Source organism: Felis catus, chromosome B2 (assembly GCF_018350175.1).
Source record: "Felis catus isolate Fca126 chromosome B2, F.catus_Fca126_mat1.0, whole genome shotgun sequence".
In the NCBI taxonomy this organism is placed as follows: Eukaryota; Metazoa; Chordata; class Mammalia; order Carnivora; family Felidae; genus Felis; species Felis catus.
This window is the reverse complement of record NC_058372.1, coordinates 30,048,855-30,076,332: the sequence shown is the minus strand read 5'-3', so window position 1 is coordinate 30,076,332 and position 27,478 is coordinate 30,048,855. Positions and strand designations below refer to the sequence as shown.

The following is a 27,478-nucleotide window of genomic DNA, read 5'->3' as shown; positions in this document are numbered from 1 at the left end:
TCCCCCCACTCTGTTCCTACCTGAGAACTTCTTTCTCCAGATCACAGCTCCAACCACCACAATGACCACAAGGACAACCACAGCAACAATGATGCCCAGGATGGGGATGGAGGGCTGAGAGGATGGCTCTGGAAAGGGAAGGAAGGTGAGGGGCCCAGATATCTGGCTTCAGTCCTGACTTTGTGAAATTCTCCAGAAGGGCCCTGCGTTCCCTGACAGGGGCTCGACCCCAAACCCTCCTTACCCCATCTCAGGGTGATGGGCTCGGGCAGCCCCTCGTGCTGCACATGGCACGTGTATCTCTGCTCCTCTCCAGAAGGCACCACCACAGCCGCCCACTTCTGGAAGGTCCCATCTCCCGCAGGTCTCGTCTCCACAAGTTCTGTGTCCTGGGTGTGGTCCTGCCCATCATGCTGCCAGGTCAGGGTGATCTCCGCAGGGTAGAAGCCCAAGGCCCAGCACCTCAGGGTCACCTCATGGTCAGAGATCCGGTGGCGGGTCACGTGTGTTTTGGGAGACTCTGAGGAAGAAGAATCAGAGAATCCACACTGTGGTTTAGCTTTATGGGCCACTGAAACCGCATCCATGTGACCATCCTGAGGTGGACGGGACCACTGGTCTGGATGGAAGAAGCACAAAACCCAGAGAGCAGTCTAGCCTTTGGGATCTCCTGATCCTTGTTGAGTTCTGGAATCAGGGAGAGAAGCCCAGGTAGGAGGCTGCAGGTCCAAGGGGGGCACACACTGTGGTCCTGAGTGTGGTGGAGGGTGAGTGACTCAGAAAACCCGGAGTCAGGTCTCCAAATATGTTCCCAGATGGAGACAAGGCCTTGAGAGGGAAGGTCAGGGTTCACAAGGTGGCTGCCAGGGTCAGAGGGAACTGCTGATGGGTTATTTCTGGGATGTCTCAACCTGCACCCCAGGGAGAGACTGGATTCCTGTCTCTCTTTTAGAGAAAAGCACCCTCAAGGTGAGTCAGCCTCTAGTAGGCAGATGAACTCCGAGGCGGATCTCCCTCTTCCCCACCCGTGGGAGGAGTCATGACACTGAGTCCATTTTCCCTTCCTCGTGGGAAGCCAGCCCCAGTGGAGGGGAGATCGGGGAGGCCCCGAGGTCCCGGTACCTGCGCGCAGCAGCCTCTCCTTCCCCATCTCCAGGTATTTGGTGAGCGACTCCACGCACACGCCCTCCAGGTAGTTCCTGTAGTGCTCTGCAGCACAGGCCACCTCCCACGTGTGGCGGGTGATCTGCGCCGCGGTGTCCGCCGCGGTCCAGGAGCCCAGGTCCTCGTTCAGGGCGATGTAATCTTTGCCGTCATAGGACACCTGACTGTACCCGCGGAGGAGGCGGCTGTTCGGTCCGATGTCACAGCCATACATCCACTGGATGTTGTGTGATCCTGTCCCCGCCCCCAGAGCAGCAGTGATTAAGGTGAAACCTAAAGTAAAACTGCCTATAAGCTCCCTCGGACTCTTCCAAGGTCCTGGAACGGAGGTCACGCGGCCCCGGCGCGTCCGTGAGGATGGGGGTCGTGACCTGGACCCGGGCCCTGGTGCTCACCGGAATCGCTCTGGTTGTAGTAGCCGCGCATGTTCTGCAGGCTCACTCGAAATTTCTGTGCGTTGTCCTTCGCGTTCCGCGTCTCCTGGTCCCAATACTCGGACCCCACCTGCTCCATCCACCGCGCCCGCGGCTCAGACCTCGGATTCAGGGCGTCGGTGTCGAACCGCACAAACTGCGTGTCGTCCACGTAGCCCACGGAGATGAAGCGGGGCTCCCCGCGGCCGGGCCGGGACATCGCGGTGTGGAAATACCTCAGGGAGTGGGAGCCTGCGGGCGTGGAGGGGCTGAGACCCCGCCCGACCCTCCTCCCCGCGCGGGGCCCGGGTCCCAGGGGGAGGCGGCTGGGAGGGCAGGGGGAGGGGGACCCGAGTTGGGGAGAGGAGGGCGGAGTCCGGGAGGGTCGGGGGAGGGCAGGACGGGGCGGGGCGGGAGGCGGGTGGGGGTCTGGGTGGGGAGGAGGGCAGTCGCCTTCCCCGTGGGTCCCGCTTCCCCTCCGGGCGGTCTCCTGGCTCCTGCCCCGCAGAATCCCTTTCCTCCCGACCCCGCACTCACCCGCCCAGGTCTGGGTCACGGCCAGGGCCCCCGACAGCAGCAGTAGAGTTGGGGGCATCACGACCCGCATCCTCGGGGTCTGGGGAGAAATGTCAGCCTCAGGAAGCGGGTGCTGATACTTGATACCCCGGAACCGCGGTGCCGCTGATTGGTTTCTTCGGAAACCAGACACTAATAGTGTGAACCGAGGTCGCGTCATCAGTATCCAGGCAGAAGGACCTGACACAGGTTGTGACAGGGCGAAGTGAAACCAGGGCAGATGGGGGCTCCCCAACACTGGGCTTCCCCGCCCCGCACGCAGCCCTGGGGCCAGAGACCCTGAGAGGCAGGCCTGGGGACCTGGGACTTGGCCTGGACGCCTCACCTACTGCACAGAGCGCTCTTTGTCCCACTGTGTCCCTGAGCCGTGGACCAGGAGCTGTGTGAGTCACTGATTCTCCAGCATTTTGTTCTCAGGATATCTCTACAGTCTTAGAAATTAGTGAGGATCCCAGGGATAATTGTGTGCCTGTGGATTCTATCCTCATTTACCACAGTAGGACTAAAAACGTTCATATATTTATTAATTCATGTACAATCACATGAAAACAGAAATATTGTTTGTGTGGAAAGTACCAATGTTCCCAAATAAAAGGGGCAGTGAGAATACTGGTTTTGTTCCATTGTACATTTTTGCAAGTCTCTTTCTTGTCTGTCTGGTTGGAAGACCACTGGATGTTCAGATTTGCTTCTGCATCTCTTGTGCTGTTTTGGTTGAAGTATATGAAAAAATTTATGTCCTTGACCAAATATAGGAGAATAGTATGTGTCATAACCTTTTCAGATAATTATGCATATTCATCTTTGGTACTATAGTAAATCTACACACCGTGTATTTTCTGTGAGGTTTTAGTAAACTGGAATCTGAAACAGTATCATTGACTGTGTTTTTCTCTGTTACATTAAATCCATAGGCCCATCTGCACATGGAATGGATCTTGTACTAATGCATGAATGTTTTTAAGTCATGTGCCGTGTGTTGTTTCACTAAGTAATATAGGTGTTCCAGCATTGATTAGAGTGGAATTGAATTATCAAAAAGTCATTTGTTTTGGGGCACCGGGTGGCTCAGTTGGTTAAGCATCCGGCTTTGGCTCACATCATGATGTCACGGTCCGTGAGTTCAAGCCCCTCCTGAGACTCTGCTAACAGCTCTGAGCCTGGAGGCTGCTTAGGATTCTGTGTTTCCCTGTCTCTCTGCCCTACCCCTGCTTGCACTCTGTCTCTCTCTTTCTCTCAAAATGAATAAACATTAAAAAAATTTTTTTAAGTCATTTGTTTTAATATTATCACAAATCCCAACAAACAAGGTGGTCAGTACTGAGAAGCTGTCAAGCTTCTAGGTGGATCACAGTTTAAATGGGATGGGCTTCATGGGTGATGGGTTCTAAGGAGGGCACTTGTGATGAGCACTGGGTGTTGTATGTAAGTGATGAACACTCAATTCTACTCTTGAAACTAATATTAAACTGTATGTTAACTAACTGGAATTTAAATAAAAACTTGAGATAAACAAAGTAATGGTAAAAAGCAGCGATTGCTCAGTAACCAGCACGGGGAGATGTTCGGTATTTTGTGGGTCGTACGGTGCCTTGTTTTTGTCCGTAACTGGACAAAGTTTTGTCATGGTTTCACAGTCTCCTTGTGTGCTGTCGATGTTCCGTGAGATGACTGGCTCATGTCCCACAGGCATACTATGGCCCAGTGGTGGCATCAGCCAGCTTCTGACCACACTGAGGCCCAGCTGTCAGTGTCAGACCAGTTCCCGATTGAGGACTGCTGTTTCTTCTGTCTTTAATTCCATATTTTAAAGTAGCTAACACCCATCAATAATAATTAAAGGGTAGGACTCCTGATCTCATGGTTTGTGAGATGGAGCCCTGTGTCAGGCTCTGTGCTGACAGTGTGGAGCCTGCTTGGGATTCTCTCTCTTGATCTCTCTGTCTCTGTCTCTGCCCCTCCCCTGCTCATACTCACTCTGTCTCTCTCTGTCTTAAAATAAATAAATAAACTTTACAAAAAATCTGGAAGGACTTTTATCCTTAAATATTCCAGTATACATTGGCCCTGTTAGGGTTCTTAAATATGCTTATTTCTTCTTGTATCACATCCTGAGGAGAAGCTTTCTCTCAGCTTACGGATTGTGCAACTTTTGACACTAAAACTACTCCCAGAATTAGGGTAGGTCTTAGGTTTAATGTTTCATAAGCCGGAATATCGGTCACGGTCGTTCCAGACCCTAGTTCCAATACTTATCCCTTTGTCATGGAGTACCTCCTTCCTGTCTCCTAACATGTCTGCCAGATTTGGTTACTGTTCTCTGTATCTCCTCAGAGACCGATTTGCTGAGGAAAATCCGAAGCAAAGGAGAGAAAGGAAGAGTAATTATCTTTAGAGGAAAAAAGGAATCATGTAGCAGGGAATAAGAGGGACTTAGTGGGATTCATGTGGAGGGTATACTTCCAGAAATCTCCCACTCTGGTACATTGTCACTCTCCCCTCCACACACACACCCATGGGCCCACATCCCCCTACTTTCCACACAAGCAAGATCTTTGTGAAGTCTGTGCAGTGTTGCATTGCCCTGGCCCAGCTCCTGGTGGAGCAGACTTGCCAGCTATTGCCATCCATTGTGGGACGCCCTGGGAGGAGATGTGAGTGAGAGATGGAAAGATGTCTTGTGTCCTTGGGAGGAAGTGAGACCACTGAGATAAATGACTGTGAACATTTTTATGATTGTCTTTCTGACAAAAGCTTTCTTGGTATCAGTAGTTTAAAGGTCTTCAATAACGAATTCTTGTGGCCAGCAACCTATGTGGCCAAGGCATGGACATTAAGCAGGTAAACTCTGCCATCAACTACCACAAGCCTGGGGATTCCCACCCCTACCTGCATCGGGTAAGCTGCACACCCACACGGACATCCCAGTGTCCTCACCCAGCCCCTGATTTCCTATGTCTTCGTACATTACATCCTCATCCCTCCTTTTGGCTGCCTTCCCACTTTGGGGTCTGCAAGTGCTACCCTCTGTCTCCTTCCAGGAGGCCTGAGCATGCCAGTTCCCCCAAGGGCTCGGCCATCACATTTGTGTCAGGTGAAAACAAGCCAAGATCCTCAGTGAAGATCAGGGTCACACTGAGGTCAGTAGTAGTGAGCTGCCTGATGAGATGGACGTTTCCTCCTCCAGTGAGTATTGATCCCATGAAACTGGTTCCTCCAGCTCTTCAGAGTCTCCTTGTTCCTTAGAGACTTTGTCTTGAACCATGTAGTGCAGGCAATGGTGCCTGATGCCTAATGGGTGCCTGACAAGTTTATGTCCCCTGACCTTGAGCCATGTTGGGATGTTTTGATAATTTCTATGCCCGGTCCCTTTCCTCTCACATCCAATTAATTGTTTTTGCACCCCAGTGTCTCCTCTTACCCCACACCCCACACCCCACACAAAACCTGCATGTATAGAGGTCTGTGTTTCTGCCAGTCTCACTTAGCCTTCCCAGGCCTTACTGTAACTGCACATGTTTTCTCTGCAGTTGCAGCCATGGGAGAGGACACACCATTTCACAGAGCCTGATGCAGGTCTCACACCCAGGAGCCAGGAGAGCCAGGAGATCATACGTGACCTGAGCTGAAATCAAGAGTCAGATGACTAACCCACTCAGAAACTCCTATGGTTTACACTCCCTAATTAATTTCTTTTTAAAAATATTTTAACTTTGAATATAGTTGAAAGACACAATTACATTAGTTTCAGGTGTATAACACAGTGACTCAAATTCTATTACATTTTCTTTTTTTGAGAGACAGCCAGAGCAGGGAAGAGAGGCAGAGGAGGAGAGAGAGACAGAGAGAGGGAGAATAGAGATTCTCAAGCAGGCTGATTCCTGCGGGGCTGGATCCGATGGCCCTGGGACCATGAGCGGAGAACCCACTGCCACCCAAGGGCCCTGCACCCTCTGTCTACACCATGCTGTGCTCACCAGAGTGTAGCTGCCACCTGTCACCAGACAGTGATGTTACAGTATCACTGACAATATTCCCTTTGCTGTGCCTTTTATTCCTAAGACCTGTTCCTTCCATACCTGGAGCCTGTGTCTCCCAGTCCCCTCACCCACTGTGCCCATCCTCCCAACCTCCTTCCCTCCGGCAGTCATCAGTGAGTTCTCTGTATTTATAGGTCTGATTCTGCTGTTTGCTTGTCTGTTTATTCATTTGCTTTGTTTTGTAAGTTCCATATATGAGTGAGATCATGTGGTACTTGTCTTTCTCAGTCTGATTTCTTTCACTTAGCAGACACACTGCCCTGTGTGTCCATCCATGTTGTCACAAGTGGCACTATCTCATCCTTTTTGTGGCTGCATAATATTCTATCATGTGTAATTGTATATGTGTGTATATACCACACATCTTCTTTAGCCATTTGTCTATGGGTGGACACAGGTTGTATCAGGGTGACTTTTACAAGAACCTCAAACACTGACCATCATCTGGGATCAGGGCGCCCCCTGGTGTCCGGGCTCCTGTCCAGGTGCTGGAGCTGAAGAAGACCCTAGGGAGGGCCTGGCTGAGGTGGAGAAAGGCAGCTGGGTCTTCCCTCCTTAGTCCTGTGGCCTCACGTGGGATGGAAGGTCAGGGGACATCCCCTACTTCTCTGCTCTCGGGTGGATTCTGACTGAGAAGCCTGAGTGGGGTCTGGACTGTAAGCTGGGTAGAGATGTCTGAGCAGAAGCCTGGGTGTCAGTGGGGAGAGGAAGAACTTTCTCAACAGCCCTGGACTCCACAGGGTCAGGCTCAGGGGTGAGGCGTGATTGCAGGAGAGGAGAGCTCATGAGCCCGTGCCATTGCTGAGGTGGCTGTGTCCCTGTGCACCTTGTCCTCCAGCCCCGTGATGGTGATACGGGCAAAAGCGAAAAGTAGAAACACTTCCTTGGACTCCTACTTCTAAATGTTTCAAAACTCAGTGAAACAAAAATCATTTCTGATGTGGAAATAGCATCTCAATGTCTATACAATGCTCCTTAGTGTGGACGTGCATACTCGCAGTTTGTGAGTGGACCCTGCATCAGACTCCGGGCCGACAGCAATGAGTCTGCTTGGGATCCTCTCTCTCTCCCTCCTTTTCCCTCTATCTCTGACCCTCCCCTGCCTGTGTACTCTCTCTCTGTCTCTCAATAAAAATAAATAAACTTGAAAAAATAAAAGAATTAGTGTTTTCACTTTTGGGGGATAAATACCCAACAGTGCAATTATTAGATTATATGAGAGTCACTATGTTGTAAACCTGAAAGGAATGGAACAGTGTGTAAGCTGCACTCAAATAATAGGAAAAAAGAGATAATCAGAAATATTAGAGAACACTTTGGAAAGGAAGACACAAAATGTCACACGCATATATTAGTAATAATATACATAAAGAAAATGAGAGAGTGGAATATGTAGAGAGACAGGTCCTAAAGGTGTGTTATGAGAGGATTGCAAAGCAGAGGCCTACGACTCTTCAGGAGCCAAAGCCTGGGTCCCCTGGCTCAAGCCTCCTTGATTTTTGCAAATTGTTGACAACAGCAAGCACATACAACGTAGTATTTGGCCTCTTGACAGGTCATGTACCTGCAGTGTTTTCCATACTGGGTCATCAGTACATCTGGCACCAGACAAAACATTCTTATCCCCAGGGTGGCGCCCGGATGAAGTCTTTTTGGAGAGAGCGAGCAGTCCCAATGGCCTTTTATCCTGGGAATCAAACTGTTTTCAGTTTCTTGCTGCTCTGTCCCTTTCCTTCAGGACATTCTTACGGTGCCTCTGGCCTGTTGTTCTCCAGCATCTCCCCCTTTCTCTTTGTATTTGATGGACTGTAGGAGGACATTGCATGACCCGAACTGTCGGTCGATATGTTGACAGGCTCATCGTCTCTGGCACAGACTGTACATGCAAAGATAAATACACCGCATATTAACATAAACAGAATAGCAGTAGAGAAGCTAAAAATCTTAACATGCTCTCCAGGGCTTAATTTTCCTCATCCCTCTGATATATTTTCTAAGATCTTAGAACCCGGTAACATGTCCAGATTGGTTTTGAAAGTCTCATGTATCTGTGCTTGCAGATGTTGAATGTCCAAAGACACATTAGATTGCCCGAGCAAGTGCCTCATAACATCATTCCATGGAAATTTAGTGTTATTAAACGGTAATGCGGCTACACATATTGATGTAGTGTTCCAATCACATTGTAATATTTGTCTTTGTAGGCTCAGTAATTGACCTCCCAGCAGCATCACACAGCCTGTTGTAGGTCTGCAAACTCACTGGACAGTCGACTGTCAATATCCCGTTGTGTCTTCCAAAGTTGGTGCGATTTCTCATGCACATGGGGCAACGAGACAGCCGCAGTAGCTGTGGCCACAGTCACAGCAATAATGCCTATGAGAGCTGCAACAAGCATTCCAGCAAACTGTTGGGATGGATGAAGAGCTCGCTTAGAGCCTGGTCCATTAGATACATTTCTGAACAATGTTGCCGTGGTTGAGACATGCGAAGCGGCAGCCACAGGCTAAGGTGCTCTAAGTAAATATAAGCTTTCCGGTGACAGAGTATAGCGTATAGAATTGTTAAGACAACATTTATATGTATAATGAGCAGTTAACACAGATTATAAGGGCATCAGAATTATTCCAAACTCTCTGTCCTTTTAATAGTATGCATGGCAAACGGACACAAGCCCGTATGTACTAGGTACTATTGATCGTGAAAGATAAAGTAGAAATGTTGCTGGAGCTGTTTTTATAATATGTGCCCTTCCAGGTATGGAAAGGGTGGGAGGCAGCAGTTAATTTCCATAGATACTTTTGTAAGAGTCCTGGTTGTAAATGAGGACTGGGGGCAGAAAATCCCCCACTGTGCCAAACAATTGAGCCATTAGGGGTGGTGGGGATAGTATGATTATGCACACACCATTGTAGATTTTGTAATGAATTTTTAAGGCGTGCTGAGCCCATAGGGTTCCAATCAATGACACTTCCATAGGAAGTATTTAAAATTTTTTTTTCAACGTTTATTTATTTTTGGGACAGAGAGAGACAGAGCATGAACGGGGGAGGGGCAGAGAGAGAGAGGGAGACACAGAATCAGAAATAGGCTCCAGGTTCCGAGCCATCAGCCCAGAGCCCGACGCGGGGCTCGAACTCACGGACCGCGAGATCATGACCTGGCTGAAGTCGGACGCTTAACCGACTGCGCCACTCAGGCGCCCCCCATAGGAAGTATTTAAAGGAACTCGCCTATCTCCCATCTACATGCCTCCCAAGTCACCCATCCGTCCCATTCTGACAATGTACGAGTAGCACAAGACAGAAACATTGGAGGAGTGTCATTAATTGTAAGATTGGAGCCAGAGAATGGGCTGATAGTATGAACATATGTTTGTGCTGGGTCCCATTTTTAATAATAGATAGCCATGCTTGAGGCTGACTTTTGAGGCTGTGTTTCCCATACCGGAAACATATAGTGCGACCTTCAATCCCTATAGTATAATCATCCATAACAGTACCTTCTTCGTTTGGCCTACATGGTCCTCTGCTATCAAATGGCCCAGGGGTCCATTCACTGTCATTTGTATACACCGGCACAGGGGAGTCATACCAATTGAGTCATATCCTGACTGAGAGGTGGATGAGGGGTATAATCCCAGGAATTATAGTTATCAGTGCTTACTTTAGTAGTTATAACCGCGAGCATCGCAAGGAAGAGGTGAGCAGGAGTTTGTGGGCTGCAAGTCTGCATCAATATTTTTTCAGCATCATGTGTCAACCTCTTAACTTGTCCCCGGGGAGGAGGTTGAGCGACCTCATGTACCTCGGAAGAGGGTGTGGTGCATTGGGCACAATTATCAGTTTCTGGATAGACATTCTGTGAAACTCTTTGATTAGTGGAGTCATATTGAACTGAGGTCACTTGGTTCGGCTCATGCCTGAATTTAAAGCCGTGACTGGGTAACCACTGGTAGCCTTGATCTATAGAGACACAAGCATACCGTTTGCCCCACACAACAACCTCTCCCTTTTCCCAGTGTCCCTTCTCATCCTTCCAATATAACAGCTGATAAACAAGGGTGGCTTTTTGCTTGTGCCAGTGTACCTCAGCAACAGGACATGTATGGGGTCCTTGTGTGTCCAAGAAGTTTAAAGTATATAAGGCACAGTGTAATTGTTCCCATGATGTACGTTTAAGTCCTTCCTCTTTTCCCCCTTTTTGTTTAATTAACAAGGTCCCCCTTGACCTTGAGGGATATAGGGAATGCCAGTAAGAGGAATAATTTGTTGGGCTGCAAAGAAGCGGGCTACCTTATGAGATACATATGCAGGGCCATTATCAGTTTTAATGCATTGTGGGATACCTAGAATTGCAAAGGTTTCAAGAAAATGAGCAATAACGTGCATAGCCTTTTCTCTGGTACATTCCGTGGCCCAGATCTATCTGGAGAAGGTATCCACAGTAACATGCACATAAGAGAGCTTACCAAAAGCTACAATATGGGTAACATCAGATTGCCAAAGTTCATTTGCCTGTAGTCCACAAGGATTCACTCCAGAGGTATATGGAGCCACAGTGAGGGGCTCGCAGGAAGGACGGGCACTAACAGTGTCTTTTGACTGAGCATGTGTTACAGCGTGTCTATGGGCAAGTCCTCGGGCATTACTATGGTGAAGCATATGCTCCTGTTGTGTCATCTGTAAGGTGCCTTGTAATAAGTCATCAGCAATGGAATTTCCTAACGCTAACGGTCCAGGAAGGTTAGAATGACTGTGAATATGAGTGATATGTAAAGGGTGTTGCCTATGGAGTATTAATTCTTGTAAATGCAAAAACAGACGATGTAATTCATTTCGTGGAACAATATGTGCGGTTTCAATATTTAGGACTGTGGGCCACACATATTGTGAATCTGTCACAACATTGAGGGAGGCAGGTACAAGATGCAACAATTCTATAATGGCTGCTAATTCAGCCTTTTGAGTAGATGTACAGGGTGTCTGTCAGGCCTTAGAAATAGGACCGTGTATAGAAGCTCTACCATGACCATTTCCATCTATAAAATATGTGTCAGCATCTGCTAAAGGCCGGTCTCGAATTCTCTGGCCAAATCCATGATGTAGCCTTGAGAAATGACAAAATTTTGTCCCTTGTATAGTGACTGTCTAACTTCCCTACGTAATCGGACAAGGCTATTTGCCTTTGTATATTAGTTTGGTAAGCCATATCAATTTGTTGATATGATAAGGGAATAATTATAGAGGAGGGATCACCACCATTAAGCACATGTACTTGGGATCGGCGTTTCCAAATTATATTCCCAATTTTATTCAGATATATGGTAAGAAGTTTAGTGTCCTTTTTTGGTAAAAACAGCCATTCAGTGATTCCCCCATACTGCCATAAGACCGCAGTTGGAGAACGTGAAGGAAAAATCAATAATTGAAGAGGAACATTAAGTCGAATACAAGTGAGCTGACAATTCTGAATATGATTTTTAATCCATTGTTCAACCTCTGCCTCTTTTGTGAGGACCCTAGGGCTGTTAAGGTTGGGATCACGGGCTAATGTTTGGAAAAGATGAAATAAGGTAGAAGTTGGGATTCCCAAAGCAGGTCGCAACCAATTTATATCTTCTAGTAACTTCTGGAAATTACTGGGGGAACGATGGTTGCTTTGTGAATTTTTGCACCAAGATAAAGGAAGGGATCTTGGGTTTGCACCTTATCCTCTGCTATTATTAGGCCATATTTGGGTAACAATAATCTAGCAGCTTGATAAAGATCTTCTACCTGTGTAGGCGTTTCTGCAGCAAAAAGAATATCATCCATGTAATGGATAATCAACGCCTGTGGAAACCAAATGCGTAATTGTGAAAGTGGCAGATTAACAAAATGGTGACACATAGTAGGGCTATTTAGCATACATTGCGGAAGCACTTTCCATTGATAGCATTGCACAGAAACCGTATGACTGTATGAAGGTACAGAGAAAGCAAGTTTTCTCTATCATCTGGCTGTAATAGAATTGTGAAAAAACAATCTTTTAAATCTACTATAATTAATGACCAGTTCTGAGGCATCATAGTAGTGGATGGGAGCCCAGGTTGCAAAGGTCCTATAGGTTGTATAACCTCATTTACCTTCCTTAAGTCTGTTGCCATTCTCCATTTCCCAGATCTTTTCTTGATCACAACCACCCGAGAATTCCATGGACTGGTGGACATTTCTATATGACCGGCATCCTTGCACTAATTGCTCTAAAGCCTCTAATTTCTTTTTTGGAAGGGGCCACTGTTCCACCCACACCAGGGCAGTTGTTAACCATTTTGATGGTAAGGCATAACGTTGTTCAGGAACAGTAACCCTTACACTAAATTTGAATCTGTACAGGATATCCCAGTTCCATAGAGGAAGGCTGCATTTCAGCAGTGTTTGGCTTCATATGCCCATTTTCGTGTTGTTCAAGCCCTTTTACTGGATTATAATTCATTTTGGACATCATATTCACTGCAGCAGGGGAAATGTAAGGAATATTAATATACGCTCCCCATTGACTTCATAGGTCTCTTCCCCACAGATTAGTAGCTCTATCAGTAACATAAGGCTGGATAGTAGCAGCCTGGCCTTCAGGCCCTTTACATAGAAAAATTTCAACATTCTGTTGGATATCAGTAGCTTTTCGTACACCTGTAAAGACTGCGGATACAGGTCGAAGAGGCCAATTCTTGGTCCAAAACTTAGAAGCAATGATGGTGACGTCAGCTCCTGAGTCTACCAGGCCAGTAAACAATTTTCCGTTAATTTGTAAGGTCATCTCAGGCCTTCGGTCCTTTAGAAACGTTTGCCAAGATACCGGTTTGCCAGTAGGTCCAAACCCTCCCTGCCGTTCTATCATCATGGAATTTAAAGCCATGTAATTAGTTGAGCAATGGGATCTCCTGCCATGACACAGTAAGGAACAGAAGTACTACCCATTCCTAAAATTTCATCCTTAAAATCAGCATCTCTAATTCCTAAGTGGACATGAACTCCCTTGGATGTAAGAGTACTTTGTCCAATAAGAAGGCCAAGGGGCCATAAATCCCAGCTTTAACCTTATAAATTCCCATGGCGGAATCCATGACCAGGGAATCTGGGGCTGGGATATCTAATGCAGAGCTCCCTCCTGTGGTCTGGAGGGGGTCATGGACTGAGGGACAGATTTACTCCATGAGTCCCTTTGCTCACAGGATAACACTATAGTATCTGATTCCCCATATTGTTTACATTAGGACCCTGGGGTGGGGGGCATTATCCGGTTTCCCCATGGAGAGGGCAGGGGAGATCCATTCTCATGGAATTTAGATCTACATTAATTTGCAAAATGATTGCCTTTATTGCATCAGGGGCATAATCCAGGAGACTTAGTATTTCCCTCGGGTGGCCAAGGTGGATCACCAGAATTGTTAGGACTGGGCTGTTGACAATCCCTTTTATAATGTCCCAATCTGCCACAGTGAGGACATTTGGACTGTTTGTAAGGTCCAGTGTCTTGAATAGCCGCTGCCAGTAGTCCCATTTTATAGATCTCTGAGCCAGTATCTTGACAGGCCTTTAAATAATCAGTTAAATCACGTCCTTGAGTCTTCACTGGTCATAAAGCTTGCTGGCATTCCTTATTAGCATTATCAAAAGCCAGCAGCTGTAAGAGATCAGGTAAGCCCGCTGATAACATCCTTTAGTCCAGGGATGAAATCTACACGGCTCCTTAGGACTCTGTTTAACTTGAACAAAAGAGGGTGTAGCCTGTCCCGGGGGAGCTATTTTCTCCCAGGCACCAAGGCAGCACAATCTAACTTGTATCACGGCTTGATCATCCTACTGAAGCTGAACCTGTATGCCAAACCATTGTCCAGTCTGGTAAGTTGTTCTTGGGTAATGGGCACAGGAGCATTGGCGGTGGCATCACGCCAGGCCTGTATCTGTGCTTTTTCATCCCACCAAGTTCTAAACTGCAAAAATTCAGAAGCACTTAGGACTGTGCGACCTAGGACCCCCCCAGTCCCACGGAATGAGTCGCTCTGAATTTGCTAAGGCAGACACCAATCCCAACATATAAGGGGAATTAACACCATATTGCGTGCAAGCCTGTTTCAAATCCTTAATGACCTTAAAACTTAAAGGTAATGATGATCAAGTCGTTGCCCTCCCTGAGGATATTGCTGACATGGAGGAATTTGGGTAATGTTGACAGGATAAACTGCAGGCATAGTAGCCATTAATTCATTGTCCCCCCCAGGCTTAGCTTGTTGAAGCATCTGCATCATGGGGGAAACAGGAACTGTGATGCTCCCAGCGGAGGTATCAAGAAATGGGTTATTTGAATAAGTGGAACATTTAGTTTCCTCAAAAGGATAGACTGGCTCAGGACCGTGGGGCAGTGCGGGAGGCAGGGGTCCGGAGGCTTGAGATGCAACTATCTCTGGGCCATTAACCCGGGACGCCCGTAGGTTTCTGTCCCTCTGGTGGTGGGCCTAGGGGCTGGGCTCCCAGTCCTCATTATCCACAGGCTCATGATCACTTTCAGCCAGTGAGGGGACCACTGCCCCCTTCTTCCCCGGATTCTGACTGCAAGGGCTGCAAAACCGGGAAATTAAATTACATAAAGACCATAAGGAGAGAGGGACTACTTCTCCTTGTTGATGAGCTCTGCCCACAGCACCTAAATCTAATTCCATAGTTTCTGATTCAAAGCATTTTTGCCAGAGGGCGTAACCAGTAACAATGTTTCTTTACCAAATAAAACAAATCCTCAAACGCAGAACGATTCACTTCTACCCCTGAGCTCTTTATAAAGTCTGCAAGAGCTGAAGACTTGAGTCCTAACTGGATGAAGTAGAATTCCCCATACTTACCCTGCAGAAATCCCGAAGGCTGAGCTTCCCGGCTCCAAAATTCCATTCGGTTCCTGTGGCACTTTTTCAGCAGTGTGGCAAACGGCCACCTTCAGGTCCCTGTTCTGGCGCCAGCTGTAGAGAGACAGGGCCTGAAGGTGTGGTGAGGAGAGAATTGCAAAGCAGGGGGCTAAGACTCTCCAGGAGCCAAAGCCTGGGCCCCCTGGCTCAAGCCTCTTTTATTTTTGCAAATTGTCTGATAACAGCGAGCACATACAACATAGTATCTGGCATCTTGACGGGCCGTGCACCTGCAGTGTATGCTATACTGGGTCATGAGTACATCTGGTACCAGACAAAACATTCTTATCCCAGGCCTGATGCCTGTACTATGTCCTTCTGGAGAGAGCGAGCAGTCCAGGCGGCCTTCTGTCCTGGGAATGAAACTGCTTTCAGTTTCTTGCTGTTCTGTCCCTTTCCTTCCAGACATTCTTACGGTGCCTCCTGCTTCTTGTTCTCCAACAGAATAAAAAATGGGTATAAAACTTAGTGTCTTCAACTTGGCAAAGGTAAAAGTAGGTGAGGAGAGTGTCCAACAGAGGGCCGGGAAAATACACTGTCATAAAGGATAATGGGAGTGAAGACTGGTATAAAAATTTTCAAGGGTTCTGCAAAATGTCTCCACAATTGAAGTGTGCTGATACTGTGACATAGACATTCTCTTTTAGGAGTTTATCCTTTTTAAAAAATTATTTATTTATTTATTTTGAGAAAAATGAGAAAGAGTGCCCGCAGGAGCAGGGAGAGGGGCAGAGGGAGAGAGAGGAGACAGAATCCCAACCAGTCGGACGCCAGGCTGGGTCTCAGGAACCCGGAGATCATGAGCTGGGCTGAAATCAAGAGGCTCATGCTTACAGGACTAAGCCATGCAGGTAGGAGTTTATCCTAAGGAGATAATCACATATGTTCTCAAACATATATTTTCAGGGGGACACCTGGGTGACTTAATTGGTTAAGTGCCTGAGTACAGCTCAGGTCATGATCTCAAGATTTGTGAGTTTGAGCCCCATTCAGGCTCTGTGCTGATAGCTCAGAGCCTGGAGCCTGCTTTGGATTCTGTGTCTCTCCCTCTTTCTGCCCCTTCCCTTTTCGTAATCTGTCTCTCAAAAATAAATAAACCTTAAAAAACCTTCCTTATCTCCTCATGCAGGCCTCTTATCATCTCACATCATCACAAGAGCAGGATGAACACACTACATCAGATTAGTTGAGGGCAGTTATGCATAAGTTTGACTACAGTATACTCAGGATTCTTATCTTTTTTTGTAGGTATTGTTCTTAATTTATTACTGTGCCTAATTCATACATGAAGCTTGATCATGTGTGGGAACGTACAGGAAACCTCATAGGACACGTAGGGTCCGGTACTATCTGCCATCACAGGCAGCCCCTGGGGTCTTGGAACATACTTCCTGCCAAGAAGGGGACTACTTTAGTTCAGTACCTTTGGGATTCCCTGAAGCGTCTATGTATTCTCTGTTCTTGGGGCCCCTGAGTGGCTCATTTGGCCGAGTCTCTTAATTTCAGCTCAGGTCACGATCCCAGGTTGGTGGGATTGAGCCCCAAATCAGGTTCTGTGCTAAGCATGGAGCCTGCTTGAGATTCTCTCTCTTTTCCTCTGTCCCTCCTTCTCTCTCACACATAAATAAATACATAAATACATAAATAAATAAATACATAAATAAATAAATACATAAATAAATAAATAAATATTCTCCTTTCAGTTCATCTTGACTTTGGTCACATTATTAGACTTAGAAATGTCCCTGCATCTGATTGTGCCCATGTGTTTCTTTGTCAGTCTGTCAGGTTGGAGTCCCTCAAGTTCTGGCTGGAAAATAACGGAGAAGGTGTTAGGTGCTGAGTTTCAATGAGACGACAGCTTCCAAATCTCTAATCTCTCACAAGGTTTCCCAAAAACTAGTTAAACTCCAGAGAAGTAACCAAGATGCCTTTTGGTACAAGAACCATGAGTCCCTCTCCCTGGACCCTGAGCATGGTTCTCAGGAATCCTTACGACCTAAGGAAAGCTTCTGTCTCCCAGGCCTGTGGACAGGGCAAGCACCAAGGACCTTCCACAAAGTGGGGAGGAGGAGAAGGTGCTGAGGAGCTGGCTGTGTCTCTTACACACAGTGGGAAGGAAATCACCTCCTCATTCATGATACACAGTGTAAACTCCCTCTCTTTGTGCCACAATGGTCTTCACTTGGCTTGTCCTGGATGCTTCCTCCCGGGACTGTGATGTGTCCCAGATGCCCGTGCTGCTCCAAGTCAGCTGACACGGGCTCTGGAAGAAGAAATGAAAGACAATTTGTTCACCGTGGAGTCAAGTTCATTTAAAAGAGGAAGAAGGGCCACAAAATCTGGCCTCAAGCTGATCCCGCTATGAGGTGAACTCATTCAGGGCATGTCTTCCTCAGAAGTTCTTGAATTTGAGGGATGTGTGTTGTTTGTTGGGTCACTTTGAGAAGCTGTCAAGTGAACTGCAGCAACGAGCAAGACATTTCAAATGAAGGGACATTGGGTTTGATCCCGATTTTGTGTCCAACTTGTGCAACATGAAGAGATGATAGAAATTCTCTAGGTTCGGTTTTATCATGACTAAAAGAATTGATCATAAGTGATGTGAGTAGAAAACAGTGCTCCTTTAGTTTCTCTATAATTTTCCCACACTTTAATAACCGTAAATGGCATGTCTGTGAGTTGGATTCCCAGTATAGAACTTGCTCTCTTCCTTCCCCTGTATGGCAATGACCCACAATCTCACACTATATTATAACCTCTGCACCTCTGCACAGGTAGATGGGGCAACAAGCATCTACAGCAAATTCCCTTCTGAACTCTGAAATGCTCCTGACTGTCCAGCACGTCCGTCTTCCTTGTGATTTCAGGAGGTCTGTTTTCAAGGGCTGGGGACACAGCTCTGGGGGCTGGAAGCTGCACCCACTTCCTCCTGGAGGGAAGGAAGGGACCGTGGTTCCATGACCCCAGACATCTCTCTGAGAGTGAGAGGCTCCTCCAGCCTGAGAGACCGGCACTGTTGTCATCTGTGAGGGGCCTTGGATAAATGGCCTCTCTCCTTGCTAACAAATGGAGACAGCAGAATAAGATAGCCGGAGGTCCAGTGATCCTTTCTGGCCCGAGAGCATGGAAGTTGACAGGCATAGCTGAGTGTGAGAGCCACATGGCTTCTTCACAGGGAAACGTGGATCAGTCACACCCTCACTCCATGGTGCCAGCAAGGGCATGGGACAACCCTTCCTGGCCAGGCTTCACCTCTTCCATCAGGGAAGGTTGAATCCAGTCAGGCTGTGGGGTGGGCTCACTGCTTCCCTGCATTCCTTTAGTTGTTCACTAAGACAACAAACCCCCACTTGACAAGCTTGAGCTACATTTTGCTGTTTTGATTAAAAAAAAATCCGATGAATGTATGGAAGTTGCACATTTTCTAGAAGGAACATAGTGTTTTTATTTGTCCAAATAATATAGCCCATTCTAATAAAAGCCAGTACTCAGGCCATTGGTACAAAATTCTATCATAGAATTTTCCTCTTGCAGACCAGACAGGACATCTGTCTTTCGTTGTTGGCAAGATGAGACGTGTGGACCCAGAAAGCACTACAAATACAGCTTGTACAGGTGATTGCTCTGAAAAAGGATCCAATACAGAGAAAAGAAAGAGATGGGGAAGTTTTAGCTGCATTTCAACCCTGGTTCTAGTCACACTTGACATTCAGTTGCATTCTTGCAAGTTTTAGTTTGTTCTCTAAGACTCTGAACCCCCATTTTGACAGCCTGAGTTCCTCTTTGCGTCTTTCAGCCGAAATATAGGTACCGAACACATGAAGATTGTGCTTCTCAGGCAATAACGTGTGGTTTTCCTTTGTGCAAATAGTACAGCCCACCTCCAGTAACAGCCCTGTTCATCTAGAGCTGGTTTGCTTTACAACTTTGTGTCCAATGAGGCTTCTTCACACTCAGAAACCTCAAGGGATTTGGGCGGGTGTGTGAAATCTTCGAGCAACACTGAAGATTTCATATTCGACAGGAAGACAAATTGTAATGCGTTTTGGTGCCTGAGAATTCGAGAAGAGAAGTAGTACGCATTCACAGATGATTTTTGACAATAGAACCCAGGGTTCAAAGGGAAGCCCTGGGGCATTGCTATTATGTTTAGAATTGAACAGTTTACTTTTCTGTAATGTTCTGTCCATGTGAAATGACTAAAAATTTCAGAATTTCTAAAAAAGTGGAAGGGCGTTTTATTCAAGCCATAGTGAGGACAGCTGCCCAGGATACACAATCCTCACAAAGAAGATAGTGCTTCGAAGGAAAGGATATTTGTGCAGAGTATTTGTGTTTTTATGAAAGAGTCAGACACCATCACAATGAAAGACATTCCAGAAAATGACAAACTTCAACTGTGCCTTCTGTACGTGGAAGTTTGCAGGCTTCGAATATATAGGGGCAGAACTTAGGAAGAATTTTACTCTTATTTTAGTTTGATATGTGTCTTTTAGGTTCTTTACTGATGAAGCAGAGGCACAATGTGTGCTCAGGGCAGAAGTAGAGCCCATGTTTTCTAGTTCGGGGAAGTCATTCTGATCCTGGCAAGGCCCAAAAACACTGAAAGCTGAAAATGTCCTTAATTGGTTCTAAAGTCAATAATTGTGCAAGTGTCCAAAGATCTGTCCCAAGTTCCGCAACAGAGCACACGGTTTCCCTACCTCCTGAGGCCGGGCACCTCCTCCCTCCTCAGCACAGAAGGACATTCTGCTCTGTGAGATATTGCAAACCACACGCAGAAAATGCAGATCCTTCTGGAAAGAGCAGAAGGCCCCTTGCTTGTGCTGCTCACAGAAGCAAACTGAATCCACACCCCACAGCATTCATGTGGTTGAAGCTAGCAGAACATTTAGAGCTTATTTTTCAGAGGACTGTTTCTCCCCACTCAGCTATGGTTTCTTTTCAGATTCCTGTCCCTGCAGGAGCCTGGGATCAAGGTCAGGTGCTGTGGCTCCAGCCTGTGAACAAGTGAGGTCCTGCATTCTTTATCAAGATAATGAGCCAGAGACCCCATCCCCTTTATACCGGCTCTCAGAGCGTGCCCAGTGCCTGACTCCTTGTCCCAAGACAACCTCGGGAGATCAGGGGCTACATTTATCCTCCTGCTGAAGCTGGCTCCACCCCAACGTCAACACAGGCTGTATGTGACACGTATGGTTTTTTGATGTGCACGCTCCATCTTTCCTCGTCAATAGTTACATGTCCTGCCCTTTCCATCAATATGTACATAATCTCATCCCTATGATTATAGAAAAAAACTTGTCCCTTCCCCTTCAGGGAGAATATTTAGCAGCCAAGGCTGCTTCTCAAATAAACACTTTCCTTGCTGTACCCTAATGTCTCAGGCATTGGCTTCACTGTGCATTGGGTAGAGGGGTGTGGGTGGGTTTGGTGAGAAAACTTCCTGTGCTGGATTCCCACTCCTGGGCTGTGGGGTTAGGAGGCTGACACCACACTGGCAAGTGTCCAGTTGGGCCTGATGTCCCCTCCTGAAATGGCTTTGTTTAGGATGGACAGCCCATGGCTCCTTGGTGGCTCTAAGAGTGACGCAGCACATGGTGATGTGGGCCTGGAGAAACTGTGGCCACAGAAGATGCTCCTAGGGTCCTTCCAGTTCACCAGGTAGACACTACAGGTCACCTCTTCCAGAAGGTTCCATATAGTTGGCCTGGTCACCATGACTGCTGCCCAAGGTGTGATCAATAATTCTTCTCACCTGAGGCTGACCTGTGATGGGACGATGATGAGGTGAGGACTGTGAAAAGGAGTAAAGATGGCACAGGGGTAGTTTAGGAGGGACGGGGCTGACATGTGCCACTAGTGTGGCCCCCGCAGTGGCCTTCTGACAGGTCCCCGCATATCCTCTCCTCCTCTCCATCTCTTCCCTACACTGTACCCAAGTAGCCTTCCTCCACATGGACTGTCACCCTCACTGTGTTTCCCATACCAGGCAGGGAGGGCTCCAGGGCCGGCCTCTGTCCTCAGCCTCCCCTCCCTCCACCTTGTTTCCCTCCAGCCATGAAAGCAAACAGTACTCGAGCATCAGCCAATGCCAGACACTGTTCCAAGCACTTCACAGGTGTCACCTCATCCCTAGAGCATCAGCCGTGGTACAGGGAGAAGGTTGACATGTCCCTGGGTGAGGAACTTGTTCAGGTCCCAAGCTAAGTGGCCGGTGGAGGACATCCTGGGATCCAGGTGGGCCGGGTCCAGGCTCCCACTCCTCAGCTCCAGGCTGCAGCCGGCGGCAGCTTCCCTGCACTTGGTCAGACCCGACAGCCTGCCACTCCGGCCACCAGCCAGGACTTCTCCTCAGCTGCTCTGCTAGTGAACCATTCATCCAGTGTCAGTTCCTGTTCGTCCTGGGGGTTCAGGTTGATGTCACCTGCTCAGGGAGGATGTCCTGAGCTGCTTCCAGGATGGTGCCCCTGCTCCATAATCCAAATGACTCTCTCTTCAGGCCAAATATTTAGTATATAAAAACACAAGCCTGTTTTACTTGCTCACTGCTGTATCCCCAGTGCCCAGCAGAGATCAGGCCCCAAATATGTATCATCAGAGTTAATCAATTAATCAGCCTCATCAAAAAGACTTAGGGAGAACCTCATGCTTCTAGTAATGGTGGGCTGGAAAAATTGCATCCACCTTCCTACTGAAAGCAGCCCACTTTTGTTTATTTGTTTTTATATTGATGTGATATACCTTGTCTGTGACATGAGTTAAAGTATTTGAAAGGTGTCATGTGAGGACTTACACTTATTCTCTTTGACTTATAGGGGTCAGAAAGTGGTCATTTCTTCTTTTTTTTTAACAGTTTTTTCTAATGATTATTTATTTATTTTGAGAGAGAGAGAGAGAGAGAGAGAGAGAGAATCCCAAGCCAACTCCTTGCTGTCGGCTCAGAGCCTGATATGGGGCTCGATCTCTCAAACTATGAGATCGTAACTTGAGCTGAAATCCAGTGTTGGATGCTAAACTGAATGAGACACCCAGTCACCCCAGAAATTGGTCATTTCTAAATTATTGTATTTTTTTATGTAAACTCTATATCCAACGTGGGGCTTGAATTCATGACCCCAAGATCAGGAGTCATGTGCTCTATGGACTAAGACACTCAGGTGCCTCAGAAATCATCCACTTCTGTAGAAACTTCAAAGAGACAAATTGGGCATCATGATAAGGTTTGTTTTATTTTTGTTTTCAAATCAGACATCACACAGGAATGCACTTCCTGTGCTCCTCCATCACTGAAAGGGTCCCACTCTGTGGTGCCTTCGTTGTATGGGGACCTGTGGCATCATGAGGGGTCAAGCGCAGGCCCTCTGAGCCCCTCCCTCACTGAAATTGCCCCGGGAGATGGAGCCCTGAGGTGCCTGTCACAGGCTTGGGTTCCACCAGCTCTGTCATCTGGTACTGCTACCCACTGTCCTCACATTGCATAGTGACACTGTGACAGTAATATGGCCCTGACTTCGCAGAGTTATGAATGGTTTTATCTCTGTGACACATGTAAATTCTTGTTTGTTGGTTTCTTATTTTGTGTTCATTTGTCTTTGCCTTCTGAGAACCCAAGTCAACTCTTTCCTTCTCCCATTTCCCGTTTCTGATTGGACAACGTCCTGCAGCAACAACAGGGAAGAATTTTTAAAATGGGGAAAAGCCAGCCCCTCAGCTGCAATCCCTCTACCTCATGGGACAGCAGCCCTGTGTCTGCTGCATTCAGCTGTGAGCCAGAATGGAAGGATGACTGTAGCCGTAACTGGGAACCACAGAGGGAACAGTGCAGGAAGGCCACTGTCCCCTGAGCCCCCGCCCTCCCCCAGCTCCATGGAACAGAACATTAAGGGTGCTGTTGCTCTGGAGGGTTGGAGGGAAAACGGAAGAGGAGGTGTATGGGGGTGAGAGGCGACAAATGAACGTGGGTTTCTCCTTTCTCAAGTGCACTGAGCAACATGACCTGTTCCGTCCCCTCCGTGCTTCTCCTGTCTCCTCAGGAGCTGTGTGCAGATTTGTGGTCTAGTTCCAAGCCAGTGCAGTCTGCACTTTCCCCTGCAGACATCATTCCAGGGAATTCTCCCAAACACATCACATGATGAGGGTGGGAGGGAGGAGGGTGGAGGAAAATCCTGGCATTTGTCTGGGATCCTCCACCTGCTGCCACAGAGTGCTCAGCCCAGGAGAGATGGGGACCCGAAAGCACAAGCAAACAGTCCTCTTCCAGCTCAGACTTCAAACTGTCCTCAGGGAACTGCAGCAACATGCCCCACCCCCTCCCTCCCTAGAGGGTTAGAGGTTCAGGGAGTGATTGGTGTTGCCTGTGTGCATGCTGAGCCCTGGGGGCAGGTCAGCCAGGGTGCCCTCTCCTCCTGCCCCCACCATCCTCCTCACTTCTTTCAAGCAGGGTGGGGCCACAGGGCGAGGAGCACATTCTGGGGGCCAGGGGGCTCCTGCAAGGACTGCAGGCCTGGTGGGCTGTGGGAATGGATGGCGCCCCTGTCTGCCCCTCCTTGGGGGAGTGCTCTGCCCTCACTCTCCCTTCCTATGTGGGAGCCCGTCCAGACTGTGCCACCCCAAGATGAAAGTTTCTTTCCCCCCCACAGACAGTCAGGAAGTGATTCCTTTCCTAACTGGTTCTGGCTAGTCCTGGTAACCCTGAGTCAGTCCTTGTTAGTCAGTTACTCGGGAATCCCCAGCCACCCTTCCCTCCATTGGGAGCTGCTGGGGGAACTTAGATTTTCATGAATCCTGCCCACATGTGTGCAGTCCTACAGCACAGTGAGCAGGGGCCACCAAAGAAACCAACAAGGACCTGGCTTCGTGAATTCAGAGAGAAGTACCGTTGTGCTGTGTTCCGAGTCTTGTGATCTCATGGAGATGTCCATGTGGATGGGTCAGCAGGGTTCAAACACAGGGAAGGTGAGCACGAGAAAGTCAGGGGACTGCTGCTATTATGTTCCTGCGTGTGTGTATTCTTTCTGGTTCTAAACGTCCCTGTTAACAGTCTGGATTACAAACTCTGAATTCCCTGAACCCTTCACTCTGAGTTGTCCCATGTGTCCACCTTGTCATCTTCATTTATTTCTTATATCAGGTATTCAGCGAGTCAACAATACTGCCAGCAAACTATATGTTAGACAAGGATATTATTGAAAAACATTTGAGCACCAGTACAGTAATACAATGTATAAATAAAAAGATGTAAGTTATACTGTGTCTATGTTCTAAATAAACCATGTAGTAGAAAACTGCTCACAAATGATGTAAGTTATAGTCTATTTTATTTCTTAAACTATTATAAAAAGTTAGTTGTTGAGATTTAAAAGTATTTTGGGGTGGCACCTGGGTGGCTCAGTCGGTTAAGTGTCTGACTTCAGCTCAGGTCATGATCTCCTCATGGTTAGAGGGTTTGAGCCCTGCATAGGGCTCTCTGCTGTCAGCAGGGAGACTGCTTGGGATTTTGTCTCTCCCTCTCTCCTACATCCCTCTCTCTCTCTCTCTCTCTGTCTCAAAATAAGTAAATAAACTAAAAAAAATAAAAGTATTTTGGACTGATTTTTTTTATACCGTTGTCATTAGCAAAGTGATATGCCATTGTGAGCCCTGGTTGGACAAGTGAGCCCATAACAAGTTTTCAATGTGTTCCCATTCAATTGTCTTTAATGTAACAACACATAAACATTATGCTGCTCATGGTACTAGATTCTCTCTCACTTTAACTATTACATTAAATATTTTTTACATTGTAATACTGTCTGAAGTTCTTACATATTTAATATCGCTGTAGTTAACTGAGGCACAAATATCATTTGTTATAAAGACATTTTTGATTAAGTGAGATTAATTTTATTCATTTAATAAATAAAATCTATATAGTTTGGTAAATAATCATGGTTAATTAAATTAAACTTAAAACTTCTGTGTGTGTTTATTTCTTTCAAATGACAAGTGAAATCACATAGTATTAAATAATTGTCTTTCTCTTGATAAGGGATTTTTCTTTCAAATGGTATGTCCTATTACTTTTTTGGAAACATGATATTATCTAGTTTTCCCCTTTGATTCCATTACTAATTTTGTAAGTTAATTACTTCTTCCTTTCTCAGATTAATCCAGCTTCTGTAATAAGTAACAAATCTCTCTGGTAAGGCTAAAGACAGTAGTGACCTCACTGTTCACAGACAAGTTATTAACGCCAACTCTCTGAAAAAAAGTTTATCTTCCAAACCTTTACCTACTCCAATTGCATGAATGCTTATAAAGTGACCCTAACAGGTTTGATACTATTTCCAGCTGCTGTTGTCATCTTAGCACTGCAGGAGCCCAGACCTGCCCAGTGTCCTGGTTTCCACCTAATATTCAGATATTATTTAATCTTCTTAGTGTTTACTTATTTACCTATTGTTTTTATAGCTGACTTTGTGGAAGATAGATACCATCATTATACGTTTGATTTATCAATTCTCATACCCAAGATTAGAATTTCTTATGCACATTCACTTCATTTAAAATGTTGGGACACATGGGTGGCTCAGTTGGTTAAGTGTCTGACTTCAGCTCAAGTCATGATCTTGTGGTTCCTGAGTTCGAGCCCCTGTGGGCTCTGTGCTGACAGCTCAGAATCTAGAGCTTGCTTTGGACTCAGTGTCTCTCTCTCTCTCTCTCTCTCTCTCTCTGCCCCTCCCTTGCTAGCACTCTGTCTCTCTCTCTCTGTCTTAAAAATAAGTAAACGTTAAAATAATTGAATCATTTCAACCTCATAATAGTCCCATGAGATAGGGAAAGCTATCAATTCCAATTTATAGGCAAGGAAATCAAGATCACTCAGAAGTTACATTACTCAATTGGCTGAGCCATGATTCTAACAAAACAGACTCCTGGACTCAAGAGCCCACCATTTTTTGTTTGTTTGTTTTGTTTTGTTTTGTTTTGTCTTTCATTCCTGGAACTGTTCACCTGCTGCATTAAGAGTCACCTCATTCTGTGGCTCTGACAGCTTCTCCTCCTCCAGAACTGAGTCTTGTGAAGAGTATGCATTTCTCACAGTCCCTATAAGTAAGTCCATGGGGTTTGAAGTGACAGAAGAGTTGGTTCTACATTGGCTGATGGAGTTGGTTTGCTGCAGATGGTGGGAGAGAGGGTCACATCTAAGCTGTACGGAGTCCATGGTGTGTGCATCTGGGCTGTGAGGTGGGCTGTCCACAATGCTGAGGGGGGAAGACTGGCCGTGGGGGGTGGGGCAGAGTTTCTTCATCACTGTTCTATTCACAGCCCCAAAGCACAGCCCTGTGCAGGCCTGAGAGACACTGGGGTGGCCATTCATGTCCTTCTAATCCCTGCTGTCCCTGACTTCTCTGTTTCTAAGTGACTTCCTGGTGATACCTGCTCTCCAAGGTGAGAGGAGAGGCCAAGTCTAGCCTCACTCTCCTCAAGGTACTTTCTCCTATCCTCCCTTACCTCACTCATGGGGCCTCCTAGATGCAGGGAGAGCAAAGAACTTGACATTCACGTTGTAAAGAGAAAACAGGATGTCTGTCTTCAAGAAATGGAAAGCCTGCCTTAGGGGGAGGACTGAGAGTTCCCTTGCTGGTTGTGGGCTGGGGGCCTCAGTGTCTTGCTGGATGTAGACAGAAGGCTGAACTCAGTTTCTGGTCTTTCTAACGCAGCTGCTGGCCTCAGCAAAGCTTGTACTTTGAGAAGATAGTAGACAGCTGGCGAGGTGGAAGTCTTGATGCTATATGATCCAACATCACCACTGCCATGTTTTATTGGTTAGGGGATTTTCCAGGTCTCACCCACACTCAGTGGGAGGGGACTCTACAAGGCCAGTGGATCAAGAGGCCATTGGGCTTTATTATAGAATCTGTGTGCATGAGGGTGTTCCAGGTGACAGATGGCAGGAATGGAGGGTAGCACATTCTCTAAACTGGGCGGATTCATACACAAGTGCACAAACAGTGAACAAGATGATTAGAACTCTGGGCACCATGTTGGACAAGAGAACTGCACAGCTGAGCTGTGTTATGAAAGCAGGGTCCTAGACACAACATTCATGCTATTGTTTGGAAAGGTCTGACTCAACTTTGTCAAGCTGAGAGGTCATCCTCTCTGTACATTTCCCCCTTGACTTGTCAGACCTTCTAATCCTCCAGGAAAGCACCATCACTAAATGAAGCTTTTTTTTTTTTTTTTTTGCTTTCCTTTGTCATGTTCCCAGGCAAATCCTGGTTTCCAATATTTCTTCTAGTTTGCCACATACAGGATCCCACAAAGTCACTTCTTGTGATTCCACTTTGTTGGTT

The 27,478-nt window shown here is 46.9% G+C and overlaps 1 protein-coding gene and 2 long non-coding RNA genes across 10 annotated transcripts in view; 1 reads left to right on the top strand and 2 right to left on the bottom strand.

Moving 5' to 3' along the window:
* The window catches only part of FLAI-K (saoe class I histocompatibility antigen, A alpha chain-like), a 184,168-nt gene that overhangs the window by 39,488 nt on the left and 117,202 nt on the right, over positions 1-27,478 (bottom strand). Inside the window, exons 1-5 of one of the 8 annotated variants that reach the window (XM_023249590.2) lie at positions 2,115-2,274; positions 1,560-1,829; positions 1,123-1,437; positions 245-520; positions 21-128 (exon numbers count right to left, since the gene is read on the bottom strand). The exons of 4 other annotated variants lie outside the window; for them this stretch is intronic. In XM_023249590.2, the coding sequence (XP_023105358.2) occupies positions 21-128; positions 245-520; positions 1,123-1,437; positions 1,560-1,829; positions 2,115-2,184 (1,039 nt within the window). In that variant the 5' untranslated portion in view covers positions 2,185-2,274. Of the gene's footprint in view, positions 1-20; positions 129-244; positions 521-1,122; positions 1,438-1,559; positions 1,830-2,114; positions 2,275-27,478 lie in introns of those variants that run through there. 3 more of the 8 variants (XM_023249592.2, XM_023249591.2, XM_023249593.2) reach the window with 3 other exon arrangements.
* LOC123385332 lies at positions 2,390-20,510 on the top strand. The gene is made up of 2 exons (XR_006597654.1): positions 2,390-2,536; positions 18,672-20,510. It is a non-coding gene; the product is annotated as an uncharacterized LOC123385332 (long non-coding RNA).
* LOC109499540 lies at positions 7,527-16,166 on the bottom strand. Its single transcript, XR_006597648.1, has 2 exons — positions 15,075-16,166; positions 7,527-8,069 (listed from the first exon to the last, which is right to left on the bottom strand). It is a non-coding gene; the product is annotated as an uncharacterized LOC109499540 (long non-coding RNA).